Raw genomic sequence first — 16,163 nt, forward strand, 5'->3', positions numbered from 1 at the left:
ACACTCTCAGCCCAATTTCGGTTGGGGTACATAAAGCCGAGGGCCTGGGAATGTGGAGTTCTGCCCCCGAGGAAAAGTTCCCTGGAGCTCTCAGCCCCTCCAGTCAATGCTTCCTTTGTGATCTTTCAGGGCTAAAGAGTATAGGTGGGTGGTGCCTGTGGACAGGACTTCATTTGGTCCTGCTGGTTCTAAATAAGTCCAGTGTGACTAAAAGGCCAGCAGAGGCTGTGGGGGGTGGAGGAGACCAGATTGGGTGCTCCAGGACACCAGCACTGACTCTCAGAGTAGCCAATGGGACCTTGGGAATTATCAACCCCAAACCCTAAGCTTTACAGATGAGGAACCAGGCCCCGAAATGGAGCCCTCTAAGCCTAGAGTCTCCCATGAAGGACTTATTTGTGTGTATCTTCTTTTATTGACTCTATATTTTCCAAATAATTTACCAGTTTGATCAGGGCCCTGGTTCCAGGTGTCAGGCAGGTCAGCTGCTGTCACAATTAATAGTCAGGACCAACACAGTGACTGTGTCAGCTTGTGCCTACAGTTGAAAGCTTCAGAGGCTCATCTTTCCCTATCCCAGGAGTAGATAGAACACAAAACCAGAGGGAGGAGAAAGGAGGCCCCAGATGTCATTAAGTGCTGACCTGGAAAGCCAGGATGGAGATAGCAGGCAGTGCCAGCCACTCTTTGGGGAAAATACCAGCCATCAAGTGTGATTTTCCAATGACAGAGGAGCTGAACAGGCTCTGCCGTGCCTCTGCTAGCCTATCTGTGACATTCTGCAGGCAACAGGAGTCTCAGGTATAAACTGCCATATACCTGTAGCTGGGCAAGTTTCCTTGTACCTTAACCATCTTATTTAATGAGCACAGAGCCTTATGTAATAAGGATTTTAATTTACATTGGACATAAAACTAAGGCAAGAAAAAAAAATTTAAAGAAAACTAAAGGTCAGACAGGTAAAGTGACTTGCTCAAGGTTGTGGAGCCAGGAACAGCCAGGGTAATGTGTGTGTGTGTGTGTGTGTGTGTGTGTGTGTGTGTGTGTTGGGGGGAGTGCAGAACAGGGGCTGAATCCAGTGGTGCTCTACCACAAAGCTACATCCCCAGTCCTCTTTATTTTATTTTTGAGACAGAAGCTCATTAAGTTGCCAAGGTTGGCCTCGAACTTGCAGTCCTCTTGCTTTATTCTCCCTGAGTGGCTGGGATTCCAGTTGTGCACCACCAGGCCCATTGACCAGGATAATATTTGAACACCAGCCCCTAACTCTAGGTCCAGTGTTCTTTGGCTGTTCCACAGCTTTCTACAGGTAGAAATGTGCCTTAGAGAGAAGAAGCGTTTGGTATTTGTACCTTTCCCAAGTCGGGAAAGCTCAGAGCACCATGCTTTCTCTTCCATACAGAACAGGCAGGGCTCTGCTGAAGATGATTCTGCCCATGTGTGGCTTTCACGGGGGCCTCTGTAATAAGTCAGTAAGAGCTCTTACCCATGTGCTGGAGGAAGGTTGTCAGTATCACTAGAGTCCCAGAGAGGCCAAAACCTGCAATGCTCATGGGAAGGGCCACCAAGAATGCTGGGCATGTGAATCAGAGCACCCCAGTCTTCCTATATTCTGCCACCCTCTGATTCCTTGCAGGCTTTGGGTAAGAAGGGTGAGTTAAATGATGGAGGCAAAGGTGCTTGGTAAATGGGCAGGTACAACCAAAAGTCAGTGGTTACCCACAGATTCAGTGCCTCATTGGTAGGTGTCCCCCACTCACCACAAAGAGCAAAATACAACAGATAGCTCAACAGATCCTGCTTTTACCTCTTAGAAAATACAGCTACACAGTCTACTGTCAGTCTCAGACCTCTTTCTCCTTTTCTGGTTCCCTGACTGCAGGTCTTCAGGAATCAGCAGTAAAGGAAGAAGAAATGAGAGACCAAGGGGAGGGGACGAATAGGGCTATTTTCAGATGAATAGTGCTATTTTCAGTGATTCTCTACCCTGGGGATGTAAATCAGGACATTGCTCTGAGTTTCCTCCTTGGATGGCTCAAAACATAACAAAAATATCTGATGTTTCAAGTGCTAGGAATTCTCTCATCAGAAAAAAGAACAATTAAGAGATCAGGAGAAATATTGGCCAGAAAGTGAGGTAAGCTAGTCCCAGCTTCACAGGGAGACAAGGTCAGAGTGCACAGACCACCTTGGAGGAATGCAGAAGGGAAAATAAGCCCTTCTACTGCATAAGTAACTGTGAACACCTAGGCTCACCTCACTGTGTGTTTCTCCACTCTTCCTCATGTATTTGTGTTTTCTAGAAGGTATCTCTTCAGCATCCAGGATACAATCCCAGCTAGCAATATGCTACAGTGTCAGAACCAGATGAGACCTTCAGTGTATTGACACATGAGGTTCAGGGCCCAGAGAGGTTAGGTGGTTCACCCTGGGTCATGTAGCCTCCAGGATCTCAGTCAAATCTCAGTCACTCCTCTCCATCCCTTGCTGCCACTCATTCAGAATGTCTCTGTTCCTGGGCTCCTCATCTTCTGCTTCCAAGGGGAATCTGCAAATGGCGCATGAAGCAAGGAATTGTCTACTGATGATTTCTTAAAACCCCTGGAAGCAGAAGTGACTTGTCCCTAAGTTGCAGGATTATCAATAACTGGGTACAACTTAATACTATTATCAACCCGAGATTTCTCTCAATTATTGACTCACGTTAAGCCAGTCTTCCAAATGGATATTAACACCTCTTCTATTTTTTTCCCTTTTCATTTTTTCCACATTTTTAAATTGGTATATTACAGTTGTAATAATTTGTTGTTACATATCCCATACATGCATACAATATAACAAAATAAGTTGGCCAATATCACTCTTGAGCATTTTTTTTTTTTGGGCGGGGGCGGGGGGGGGGGTACTGTGAATTAAATCCAGAGGCACTTTACTAATGAGCGACATTCCCGCCCTTTGTATTTTTTGAAATAAGGTCTTGCTAAATTGCTGAGGCTGGCCTTGAATTTGTGATCCTCCTGCCTCAGCCTCTTGCTTATACCTCAGCTGGGATTATAGGCATGCACCACAGTTGGCTTGTTCCTGCTTTTTTTAAAAAAAAATATTTTTGTAGTTATAGATGGACAATATGCCTTTATTTTAATTTTTTTTTTTAATGTGGTGCCTGACACATATGAGGCAAGCACTCTGCCACTGAGCTATATAGCCCCAGTCCTGGGGATTAATCTTTTATTTGTTTATTTTTTAAATCACAGAACCCCAACAAAGTTTTTTTTCTTTAAAAATTTTACATTAGGACTGGGGATATAGTTCAGTTAGTACAGTGCTTGCCTTGCATGCATAAAGCCCTGGGTTCAATCCCCAGAAACACACACACACACACAAAAATTACATTAGTTTTTGTTTAAATAAAAAAATGCTTATTGTAAAAATAAAATTTAAAAAAGGTATGAACTAAAAAATAAAAGTCCCCTTCCATATTATAATCCCTAAATATGATCCCAACACCAGTGACTTCTTTTGTGATTCCTTCCAGAAATTTAAAGAATTTAAAGATGAAGTTACCTATATCCACTGACCTATGTTCTTGGCCATGGTACATAAAAGATTTGTTGATTATATGAATGAGTGGTGCTGGGTTGAGGTCAGAGGCTGAGTATTTGCATCATACGGAAGGACAGAGATGAGTTAAGTATCCCAGGAGATAAGAGTTCCCACTGGGGCCTATTAGCCAGGGATCTGGCACAAATCCTTCCTTTCTGATCTGGTGTTGCAATGTGGAAGATCAGGAGCTTTGGAGTCAGGCAGACGAGGTTCATAATTCTGGCCCTACCACATCCTAGGGGTATGACCTTGGGTTCTTCATTCCTTAATGTGCCTTAATATCATTATTTGTCACAGGGATTTTTTTTTTTTTCTTACAGTACTGGCAATTGAACCCAGGGGCACTCTACCACTGAGCTACATCCCCAGCCCTTTTTATTTTGAGTCAGCATATCGCTAAGTTACCCAGGCAGGCCTCAAATTTGTGATCTGCCTGCTTCAGATCCTGCCTGCCTCCCAGTTGCTGGGATTACAGGTATGCACCACTACACTCAGCTGGTAGTCGTTACCTGGGAGGAAAGAGAGACAGAAAGTAACTCTGAGGGGCTGCGATTGTGGCTCAGTGGTAGAGCATTTGCCTAGCATGTGTGAGGCACTGGTTCCAGACTCAGCGCCACATAAAAATAAATAAATAAAATAAAGGTACTATGTCCATCTACATTAAAAAAAAAAAAGAAAGAAAAAAGAAAACAAAGTAACTCTGAGTCTAATCAAGAGGTAATGCGGCTGGGGGTGTGGCTCAGTGGTAGAGCACTTGCCTAGCATGTGTGAGGCCCTGGGTTCGATCCTCAGCACCACATAAAAATAAAATAAAAATATTCGGGGCTGGGGATGTGGCTCAAGCGGTCAGCACCACATACAAACAAAGATGTTGTGTCTGCCGAAAACTAAAAAATAAATTAAAAAAAATAAATAAATAAAAATAAAAATAAATGTACTTTAAAAAAAAAAAAAAAAGGTAATGCCTAGGAGTTTTCAAGATGTTAAAAATTCTAGGGGCCAGGAGTACAGCTGTGTGGTAGAGCATGTGCTTAGTATGTGCAAGTCCCCTGGCTGAGCTCCAGCATCAAAAGATGAACAAAAAATGAGTAAAAATTCAAGATATACCAAACAATAAGTGCAGGTAACCTAGAAGCTAGGCACAGAGGTCTGCCTTGTACAGTTTCCACAGCCACAGAGCTGGATCTGTGGGAAGAGGGACCATTTTCTTCTCCTCTTAGACATGCCATCTGGTTCAGCAGCTTCTGGAAAGATGTCTTGCTCAGACTGGCTAGGTACAGGGCTAGCAAGCCCATAGGAAAAAGGTGTCCTTCTTGATCTGAAGTTCTGGCCTTTCTTCCTGGTCCTCAGGGCACAATGAGAACATTATGTCAGCCAGCCACTTCATCCAATCCTCTCCCAACCAGGGGCTGGGAATGACTAAGGGCAATATGATAACACAATCCTCTAGCTGATAAACAGAATGAGAAACCCAACACTGACAAAAAGGTGCTGAGCCTCACCAAAATCTGAAGCCCAGGACTCAGAAATGCATTAACCTTATATGCTTCCCACTGATCAAGTCTTTATGTTACAAATGCCCCTGGCACAGGACCATTCTGTTAACTGACCACAGCTATCAGGGATGGAAAGAAATATAGGAACATGGGTACTGCTCCCTCTGATACCAAGAGGCCTTGGGCTTTGACCTAGATGCCAGACTCAGCCTGGAATGTGTGTCACATGTCATCTCCAGTCTTCTCTCAAGGGTTTGATGGTGGAGGACTCACCTGTGATGGAGGTGGGGGTGTCCAAAGTCCCTTGGTCACCCAGCCCAAAAATCTCCAAGTATATACATGGGGCTGGTGCCCCCTTGGGGACATGCAGATGAAACAAGATGGGAAAGAAGATGCTCCTAGGTTATTGGGCAGTCCTTAAAGAAGGTGACCACCCCTATTTGGAGATTAACACCAAGGTCAGGACAGTGGAATGATACCGAGGATTCAACTGTCTACAGAACTTCATCTCCCAGTTGAAGTTGCTATTCCCCAAAAACCCTGTTGTCCACCCCACCACCCACTTTCTTCTTTCTCCTTGCCTCTGTGACCCTATTTCTCTCTCCCCTCTTCATTGTCCCCCTCTAGTTCTCTCTTGTCTCCCCCATTTTCTTTCTTCCTCTCTTCTTCTCATTGTCCTTGATTCTTTAACTCATCATGATAGAGAACTGAAAATTATCTTTTATTATTAGTTGAATCCATGCAATTTAAACTTTAAGCCCTCTTTTAATTTTTTAAAAAAAATGAAAAAAAAAATGAACTGAACCTTTTGTATTTTGCTATAAAAGATGCTATTTGAGGACAGATGTAAGCAGGTCCTGTGACCCCACCTCCTCACTATCACACCTTGTGTAACCCCTCCCCTTGTTCCTGAGCAAGACCTGTGACTTAACTTCTCACCAAGAGAGGATTGCACGTACAGGATCAAGATGGAGTATGACACCTCTCTTGCCAGAGCCTCTGCCTCTGTCACAGCCTTTGAAGAAGCAGACTGCCATGAATTATATAACTGCAAGGGCATGAGTGCTGTCAACAACCAAAGAGTTTGAAAATACAGTCTTCCTCACTCAAGTCTCCAGATGAGAACTCAGCCCTGGCCAGCATCTTGATTGTCATCTTAGAAAGGTCCTCAAGAAGCCATGAGTAGACTCCTGATCCATAACAACTGAATAATAATAAATATGTGTTGTTTTTTTTAAAAAAGATGCTATTTGAAACAATTAAGAACTCTTAAGAGAAGGGGATTTATTTATTTACTTATTTGGTACCAGGGGCACTCAACTACTGAGCCACATCCCCAGCCTCATCCCCCACTTTTTTAAAATTTTGAGACAGGGTCTGGCTAAATTGCTGAGGGTTTTGCTAAGTGGCTGAGGATGGCTTTGAACTTGTGATCCTCCTGCCTCAGCCTCCCGAGCCACTGGGATTATAGACAAGAAGGACATTTTAAAGATCATGTAGTTCTATGGTTTTTCTGATCCATCAGTTCCTTAGAGCACTACATCTAATCCCTTAGACTGACATTCAGTCTCTCCTTGAACATTCACAGGAATGGAGACCCATACTTGATTGAAGCATGATTGACATGTAAAAAGTTGTACAAGTTGTACATATTTAATGGATTCAGCTCCAGGAGTTTGGGGATAATTATACACTCATGAAATCTTCACCAAGGCTACTCATTACTTCTTAAAGCAACCCAATGGACACAATACCTTTACTTTATTTATTTATTTTTATGTGGTGCTAGGGATTGAACCTCGTACATTACACGTGCCAGGCAAGCACTCTACCTCTGAGCCTCAACCCCAGCCCATTGAAGCAACCCAATTTTAACTCTTAAAAAATTCTTTATATTGAGCTTAATGTGATTCCATAATTCCCTCTCCCTGGTTACCAGGGACAATCCAGGTTACAAAAACAGTGTAACCAGCAGGACAGGGAGGACATGTTGGGGTGAAAGGATGGGGTAGACCAGCCAGTTGTGAAGTCTCCTATTGGATAACTTGCATAGGCAGCAAGATTGAAAAGAAACATTACAGTTAGACTGTTCGGCTTTGCCATTGCTAAAACATGATATGCTTGATATGTCAGGAAGTTGGCCAAGTGAAAACCTCCATTCAGCTGTTGGAGATAATTACTTACATTCATGTGCCAGGAATTGTTCAAAGAGCTTTACACGGATTATCTCATTTAATTCTATTAGTAGCACTATAACATAGCTATTATTATTATTACCCCGTTTTAAAGATGAGGAAACTGGACCTCAGAGGTCTCAGAACTAGTAAGTCACTAAACCCAGAATTGTCTGATTCTGATGCCCAGATCCTGAACCCAGCAATCTGTAGCATCAGAACACCAGAGAGGCCAAATCAGAAGACCTCAGTCTGGGAGGGTCAAGAACAGAGAGCTGGGGGTCTCATCTGAGTCTTCTTCTAAAGATGAGCCCCCCCAATCTCCATTCCTAGACTTGTGCTAGCTTCTAACCATCCCCAGCAGCCCACTTGTTTCTGCCACCTCAAATCTGAAACATCTACAATAGCTACTATCATTTTTAACACCTTCCCTGCAACCAATATAAATACTAATACCTGATAAATACTAATTCTTTAAACAGAAAAGGGCATCAAATTTTATGTCAAGCTGGGTGCAGTGGCTATAATCCAGTGTCTGTAATTCCAGTGGCTCAGGAGGCTGAGGCAGGAGGATTCTGAGTTCAAAGCCAGCCTCAGTAATAGCAAGGCACTAAGCAACTCAGTGAGACCCTGTCTCTAAATAAAATACAAAAAAAAAAAAAAAAAGGCTGCAAATGTGGTTCAGTGGTGAGTGCCGCTGAGTTCAATCCCTGGTACCAAAAAAAAAAAAAAATTATGTCAAACAAACCTGAGTTTGAATAATTCTGCTCCATACAACATTTTTCTTGGAGGGTGCTTGCATAGGTTAAGTAAGATGATTTGTATATGATATAGCAATTGGCAGAAGTGAAGTGTTTAGTAAACTTCATTATTACTGCCATTACTGTTATTTCTCAGGCCTAAAACTCCCTCTCTTATACCCCCATCTATGGTTACCCCCATGCATAAAGGTAGGAGAAAGAAAAGCAATCGACAAAGGGATAGTAAAATTTCAGTGTAGTTTGTGCTCCCTGTGGTGATAGCATCCCTCTGGCTTTGGAGTCTCCTTCTGCAGGGTTTCTTCTTTACATTCGCCATGACAGAGCTGGGCTCTGGCCAAGACCCCAGCTTTCTCCCTGCAGACCTACTTACTGTGATCACATCCTAATGCTGTTGTTTCAACCTCTCTTCAATTTGAGCCTGTGTTTGGTGTCCTCTGCAGTCTATGTCTCCCCCAAAACACTCTTCTTTTCCTCTGAGTAGCTAGAATCAAAGTTTTAGAAATCACCTCGTCTAGCCCCTCAAAAATTTTAATTTCAAAATTAAAGCAGTTATTTAAAAAAAAAATATTGGGCTGGGGATGTAGCTCAGTGGTACAGCACTTGCCTAGCATGTGAGAGGCCCTGGGCTTGATCTCAAGCACTATAAATACATACATAAATAAATAAATATGCATAACTAAATTGAGTAAAGTGGGACTTTCCCCAACCAATCTACACAAATTCATCAGTCATCATGTCAGTATGTGCATTGTGCAAAAACATTTGAGTTTTCTCTGCATTGTGGGTCTGTGATGTTACTTATTTCTATTTCATAAGCCTTGACTGCTATTAAGTCTCCCAACTCTCTAGAGATCCACAATCTAAGTATGGATCACTATTGATTAATGGGAAACAGAACACTGATAGCAATCACAAACTCTCACACCTCTGTCCACACTAACATCCCTCTGAGGCCCACAGTATAAACATAGTAAATATGGTAAATGCAAAAACAGCTTACAGTAAATATAGCAAATAAGAGAGATGAAAGGAGATTCCAAGGAGACAGCCCTGGTGCTTGTACACAGCAAGGGGAGAACAAAGAGAACTGGGAGCCTTGGAGGTGGCAGGCAGGGAAGCAGGCGAGACAGACGATGAAATGAGTCAGAGAGTGAATGAGGGCACTGGGTCGCCTCAACTGTGGCTTAGCTGCCCCCAGAGAGTGGTATGAACTGGAGGAAGGGACTGGGGGGTGATGAGAACTGGAGATGATGCCATAACTCAAAATGTGGGGCCAGGAGTGAGTTGAAGATGGGAAGCAAAAGCTTGGCTAATTTCTAGGCGGGACCCTTGCTCTGATTTCGGAGGTCTCTGAGATCTCTTCTGCTTGGCTCTGCTCCCTGCCTTGGCAGGGTTATGGCAAGGCAGCTGGGATGGCAGGGTAAGGAAGGAGTTAAGCAGACAACAAAGATGTCAGTGCTTGAGATCACTGGACCCCTGCTTGGCAGCCAGAAGCCACCCTGTGGCTGCTAATGCCCTCCATTTATTTGGTGCTTGATCTCATTTAATCTTCAGCACAACCATCTCCACTGCACTCCCTTAGGAACCCTCAAAGTGTTTCCACCATCCCAGAAACATACCATGCTGGACCAGCTGGTGCCTTAGGGGCTGCCACCAGGGAGGCTGGGCCCATTCTGGGCTTGCTCCCTACTGATTTTCCTGGACTGGATGTGACAAGAAGTCACAGGATGTGGAATCATTCTCCTCCTGGAATTTCCCCTTGCTTAGATCTGAAAGCCAGCACATAATGACCATTTCACCCACTCCCCAGGGAGCTATGTCAGCCTTCTCCTCCTCATTAGGCAAATGAAAATTCAAGGCCTAGAGAGGCAGAGTCCTTTGCCCTGAGTCACACCATGAACAAACAAGGAGGAATCTGACTGGAGCAAGTGCAGATTTGGGGGCATCAGAAAACCTGGGTTCCACTACTGGCTTTGCCACCAACAGCCAAGGTCACTGACCAGGCTCCATTTCCACAGCCTTGCTTTTCATAACTGTCAAGTGGAAACAGCAACACCCATCTCTTGTGCTTGTTAGGAGGATTAAATGAGATTAAGATGGCAAAGTGTTATGTAAAAACAAATTACTGATTGTCAAGGAGCACAGGTAACCTGATGACCTTGGAACAATGGAAAGTTCTGGACCAAGTATGAAAATTCTGGGCTCTGCTCAGTTCACCTGTGTGGCCCTGGGCAAGTTCCAGGCCTCAAGTTTCTCAAGGCCCCCACCAGCTATAAAACTGTGGTGTTACATGAGCTATATCTCTAGTGAAAGAATTCCAGCACTGGCCACCCTGATAGCATGCTCTCTCTTTCTGTTTCTTTTTTTTTTTCCCTCTTTCTCTCTGTCTCTCTCTTTCTCCCACTCCCCCTTCCCCTTCATCCCCTCTGTTTCCTAAGACAAGGCTGACCATTAATTACCAGGCTCAAGCAATCCTCCTGCCTCAGCCTTTCAAATAGTTGGGACTACAGGTATATGCCATCCTGCCCAGCTACACCCTGATCTCTCTTTTATCTGTAGCTCATGTTGCCTTAGATCCAAGAATTTTATTGAGGGAAGGGAGTCAGTTCTATGTAATAAGAACCTTTGCTCTATCCCTTCTACCTACTTCCTCAGGCAACTTGAGTGTCTGCACTCTCCTCCCTTCTTAGTCTTTGTTTCTCCCATTGCCTCCCAATTTTGATGGGGTGGGAGATTTCTTTTGTAGTGTAACAAATAACAAACGTTATTTGTTATGGCTCAGCACTAGCGCACTTGCCTGGCATGTGTGAGGCACTGGGTTCGATTCTCAGCACCACATATAAATACATAAAATAAGGACTGGGTATATAGCTCAGTTGGTAGAGTGCTTGCCTTGCATGCACAAGGCCCTGGGTTCTATCCCCAACACCAAAAATAAAAAATAAAATAAAAATAAATAAATGAAATAAAAGGTCTATCAACAACTAAAAAAAAAAAAAAAAAAAAAAGGACCAGGTAAGATTTCCCAGTTGAAAACACCAACTTGCCTAGATTCCCTCCCTGTTAGGGAGGACTTGGCTAACTGCCCCAACTTAATATCCTTAATATCCTATCCAGGATAGCCCAAAGGGTGCAAAGGCTCTGATCCTTCTTCTGAGGAAGCAGCTCAGCATAACCCTGGCTGAGCTCTCAGAGGTGAATTAAATATTAAACACATAAGGCCAGAGCCCCTCGAGCAGCAGCACATTTCCAGCACACAGACAATGCCTATAGCTTGGCTATCATTCTTCCAGTGGCTGTGGGCTGGCCTTTCCTGCTCCCAGCCCACACTCCTAAGAAGGAAGAAGAAATGGCAATGTTTTGCTCTTCTCAGCAAGCTCAATGTTCCCTGTGTCCTTCCTCCAACCCCCAGTACTGAAAGCTTCAAGGAGCTAGAGATGCCTAGAACACTGAGTTGCGGCATCTGCAGCATTGAAATTTAACAGGTTTGTGACTGGCTAGGCAGGGGCCTCATAGCTCAGCCTCACTTAGGAGCTGGAGGCTCCCATGGGAAGGGAACAGCTCAGGAAGGACACTGAGGTCCTGATATCTCTCAGGGCAATGGGAAATTGGAGACTACTAAGATGAAGCCTGGGTGTGCAGGCTATTTGGTTTTTTTCCTTAGATTAATACAGGTCACAGAATTGTCAGATTGGTAGAACCTCAGAGATCACCAGGCTAATGTTATATTTTACAAAAAAAAAAGAGAAACTGAGGCATGAAGAAAGGGGAAAACAATGTACACAAGGTTATTCAATGGGCTGGAGAAGAGCTAGGCCTAGACTCTAAGGCTCTGGTATACAGCCCACCATACATCCTGCTTGATTCCCTGAATCTTCTTCTTAATGACACCAAACAAGGGGCCTGGCACTAAATGGACCTAGCACTGCATGGCCTAATGGACAATTTTCATAGGGAACAGAATCCACTCAGGTTCCTGCCTTGACATTGAAGAAATAAAAAGCATAAGGTCCATGGGTTCCAGCTCAGTTTTGCCACTTTGTAGGATAAAATCTTGGTCCTTTCACTTCTCTGAGCCTGAGTTCCTCATCTAGAAAATGGGGATTTAAAGGTTAGGGGTGTAACTCAATAGTAGAGCATTTGTCTAGCATGTGCAAGGCCCTAGGTTTGGTCCTCAGCACCATTAAAAAAAAGGGAGGAGGGCTGGCTAGTATTAAGGATCAAGTAAGATCATGTGTGAGGCATTTTGTAAACTGTGAATTACTATCTGAATGGTAGAGATAATATGATGTGAGAGGTCTGAAGATGCTGCAGAGGGGAAAAGCATGGTGTGGGAGAGGCTGTGCAGGAGCAAAAAACCACACTCCCATGGGGTGGGGCCCTGTATGGCCATCCACAGACCTGACTGATCCTGGAGCCACCAGAAGAGACTAACACTCACAGGTCAAACTGCCCCAAGTTCACTGTCTTGACAACCCCAGCCACTTTGCTTCGTGTGCATGCATGTGCCCAACTGTCAATTGCAGCGATTTGCCTGGCTGCTCCGGGGCAGTGGGTGGGGCATGGTGCTGAGGAAGGATACCCCACTTTGGGCCAGCTCACAGACCCTCAGAGAAGAGCTGGGCAGCCAAGACCCTTGCAGGGACTTCTCTCATGCTGGGGCTCCTCTGGGGCCCTTACCTTGTACTTGGCTGCAAGCAGCTCTGTGGCCTGCTGCTCCCGCCGCAGGTCCTCCAGCATCTTCTCCTTCTCCTCCAGCAGCTTCTGCTTCTCCTCACTCACCAGGCTGCGGTCATCCTGAATGGCCGCCTTCTCTTCCTCCAGCCGTTCCTTCTGTTCCTGAAGGTAATTCTCCATGTTCTTCTCCAAGGCTGACTCCAGGATGGGCTGGGGCGGGCGGTGGTTGTTGTTGTTGTCATCCTCCTCTTCAGCCACCCAGGCCTCAATCACTGGCCCTTCAGGGTACCCAGCTGGGGCCGATACAGCCTTCTTCCTGCGGCTACTCTTCCTCCGGGGCCTCTTCCCCAGCATCCCCCTCTTCTCCAGCTGGGCCTTCAGGCGGGCAATCTCCTCCTGGAATTCCCGCAGCAGCGTGTCCTTGGGATCCTCATTCACCCGAGGCTTGTTCTTGATGTTCTTGGCTCGATTGGCAAAGCGAAGGGTGGAGAGGCTCTCATCATAGCTGTGAGAAGCTGGCCCCAGTGTGGCCACCATGATGGTCTTGGCATTCCCGCCCAGAGAGTCCTGGAGCAGCCGGGTCAGCTTAGAGTCCCGGTAGGGGATATGGGTGCTCCTGTTACCGGCCAGAGCAGCAATCACATTACCCAGGGCAGACAGAGAGAGGTTGATTTTGGAGGCTTCCTTAGGTCTCTCTCCACCGCTGCCACCACCACCTCCATTGCCACCGCCACCACCACCCGTAGACTGTGTGGCTGTCCCTCCAGCGGTGTTAGGGCCTGCCTTGTTCTGCCTCTCACTGCCAGCCAGGTCCACCAGATTGAGCTTCCCCACACGGATGTGGTCCTGGCCATCAGAGCCACGCTCACTGCACTCCACAGTGATCACGAAGATTGCGTGGGAGCGGGAGCTGACCTCATTCATGTGGGTGCTGCCCACCGCACGAGTCTGGTTCCCCAGGTTCATCACATGTTCGATCTCTTTGACATTCTTGGTGACAAAGGAAGAAAGGTCCTTGATGTAGACCCCTGTCTCAGGATTTTCCTTCAGCTCTAGCCTCTTGCCTGGCTCCTTGGAGAGAAGGTCTCGAATCTCCTCCTGGTAGATCTCCAAGTAAGAGGCTCGGACTAGGTACTGCTGGTTCTGGGAGCGGGAGATGTGGGTGAAGATGTGTTCAAAGGCGTTGGGGATGACCCCGCGCAGCTCAGGCTCCACCCAGGTTCCCTGCATCGTGTAGGTCTTGCCAGTGCCCGTCTGGCCATAGGCAAACACTGTGCCATTGAAACCCTGAAGCACTGAGTCTATCAGGGGCCTCACGGTTTCATCATACAGGTCTGCCTGCTTGGAGCTGGCATCGTACACGGCGTCAAAAGTGAAGGTCTTGGGCAGCTCTCCAGGGGCTGCACGGGGGTTCCGCAGGGTCACCTGGCCCAGTTTCACGTCCATGGTCAGGATCTGCTCGTGACCAGCTGCCTCCTCCTTCCTGCTGAGGGGGCGGCACCGGGCCACCACCTTCAGGGCCTCACTGGTCTTGGTCTTACTGGCCATCTTGCTGCTCTGTCCTTTCCTCTGCTCCCCTCGGCAGCCTTGGCGGTCCTGCTGTCCTGTTCCTTAGGTCGGGATCGGCGGGGCCGGCCCAGCCCCCAGGCGCCGCTCTTCAATCCGCATGCAGCCTCCTAGGGTGGGGATGCTGGGAAGTGGCCCCGCCGCTGCTGCAGTCCGGGCCTCCACTGCTTTCAGATCCTCGGTGTACCGGCCGGGGAGGTAGAATTAGGCAGAATCTCCGGGCAGCCGCGGGAGCAGCGCCTGCCGAAGGGCAGTGCCGGGAGCCCGCCCCATGCTGGGGCAGAGGGAGCGCTGCTGTAAACAGCTCCGGCAACAATGAGATAAAGGAAGAGGAAAATGGGATGGGGGTGGGTGGCAGGGCTGTCTTCGCCTCCTCCTCCTCCTCCCTCTAGGGATCCATGGCGGGGGCTGCCGTGCGGGGCGGCCGGGGGTCCCGGCCCTCCCGAGGGCAGAGGCTCACCTGGAGTCCTGCCCCCCAGCTGGGGGATCATTCATTGCAGCCAGCGCGGCTGCTGCTGCCTCTGCCTCCGCCTTCCCCACCGCCGCCACCAGAGAATGAGAGAAAAACAGAAGGGGATGGGGCGGAGCAGCGGCGGCGAGAGTGATGTTGCCGCCGCCGCGCTGCGGCCCCAGCTAAGTCTCCCGGCTGGGGTGGGGCAAGGGGCGGGGCCGTGGGGCGGGGGCCGCAAGCTGGGCGCGGCCCGTAGGCGGGGGACCCGGGTGCATTGCCGCCTGCACCCCGCCGACCCCTCCCGGATGACAAGCTCGGGTGCCGATCCAGGTCCTGAGCCCACCAGTCGGATGCAGCGCAGCCACCGCCCGCCGTCACCCCACCGAGCTCGAGCATGCTGGGAGATGTAGTCCTGCCTTTGTTAACCGGGTTCTGGCAGGTTGCTAATGTCTTCTCCAGTCCTCCAGTCCCGGAGCCCCTCCCTTTGCCGCGTGAAAACCTCGAGTGACTGCTGAGGTTGCACCATCCACGCTTGTTCCCTCCGCAGGTACCTCCCTGCGTCTCCCGCTGCTCCTGCCTTTCTGTCCGCAGATGGGTACATGCCACCAGTTTCCCTTCTGGGTGTCGCCAGGCCTCAAGGAGCCTAACTCCTAAATGTTTCTGGAAGTTATCCTTTCCGCTCTCTAACCTGGTTTACTTCTGGCCTTCCTTTTATCTCTGCTGGAACCGATGATTCCTCACCTCAGGTCCACGAAGGCACCCTAGCTCCTTCTGCAACTCCTCCAACTCTTTCCACATGCTACAAGAGCCTATCCCTCTTCTGACCTCCCAGCCTCATCTCCAATACTCTCCTCTGGAGTATCTGCCTCCAAACATTTTATCTAGCACTTGCTGAGCACCGGCCCATTGGAGGAGCTGCGTTATTCTCATCCTCAAGGAGCACAGATTCTAGGAACCATGTTTTGTTTCCTTAACTGGCTCTTTGTTGCACCCTTGTACCTTTACCCAGAGATCCAATCACTCTTCTGCACGTGGTTCCGTGCCACTTGGGCAGAAGGAGTACTTCCTCCTTCATGAAGCCTTCCCTAACCAGTTCCCCCCTCCCCTGAAAGAGAGAATTTGCATAAAGCAAAACCTGATTCCAGTTCCAATCTGATCTCCATCCAACAGTGTGCCTTTGAGCAATTACTTACTTTGCTCAAAGTTTCCTCATCTGCTCAAAAGAATTGGAGATGGAGAGAAATAATATCTGTATCCCAGAGTGGATGGAATACTCAAATGAAACAATGGATCATGAGGTATCTTACCAATGAGAAACCCTTAATATGGGTACATGGTCTGGCTTCAATTGTCTGACAGTATCTTCTTCCTTGAGTCTCCTAGATAGACCAAGTGGGTGCTTGGTGTTCCTCTTTGAGGTCTTCATATTTTATGC

The 16,163-nt window shown here is 47.3% G+C and overlaps 1 protein-coding gene across 1 annotated transcript in view; it reads right to left on the reverse strand.

Annotated features, from left to right (window-relative positions):
• Kif3c (kinesin family member 3C) overlaps positions 1-14,921 on the reverse strand; it is a 41,179-nt gene extending 26,258 nt beyond the window's left edge. Inside the window, exon 1 of the mRNA XM_046441412.2 lies at positions 12,715-14,921. Within this exon, the coding sequence (XP_046297368.1) occupies positions 12,715-14,259 (1,545 nt within the window). The 5' untranslated portion in view covers positions 14,260-14,921. The remainder of the gene's footprint in view (positions 1-12,714) is intronic.
• Between the last annotated feature and the right edge of the window lie 1,242 nt (positions 14,922-16,163).

Source organism: Marmota monax, unplaced genomic scaffold, assembly GCF_021218885.2.
Source record: "Marmota monax isolate L192 unplaced genomic scaffold, Marmota_monax_Labrador192_F-V1.1 WCK01_AAM20220418_F8-fsc00010, whole genome shotgun sequence".
NCBI lineage: Eukaryota > Metazoa > Chordata > Mammalia > Rodentia > Sciuridae > Marmota > Marmota monax.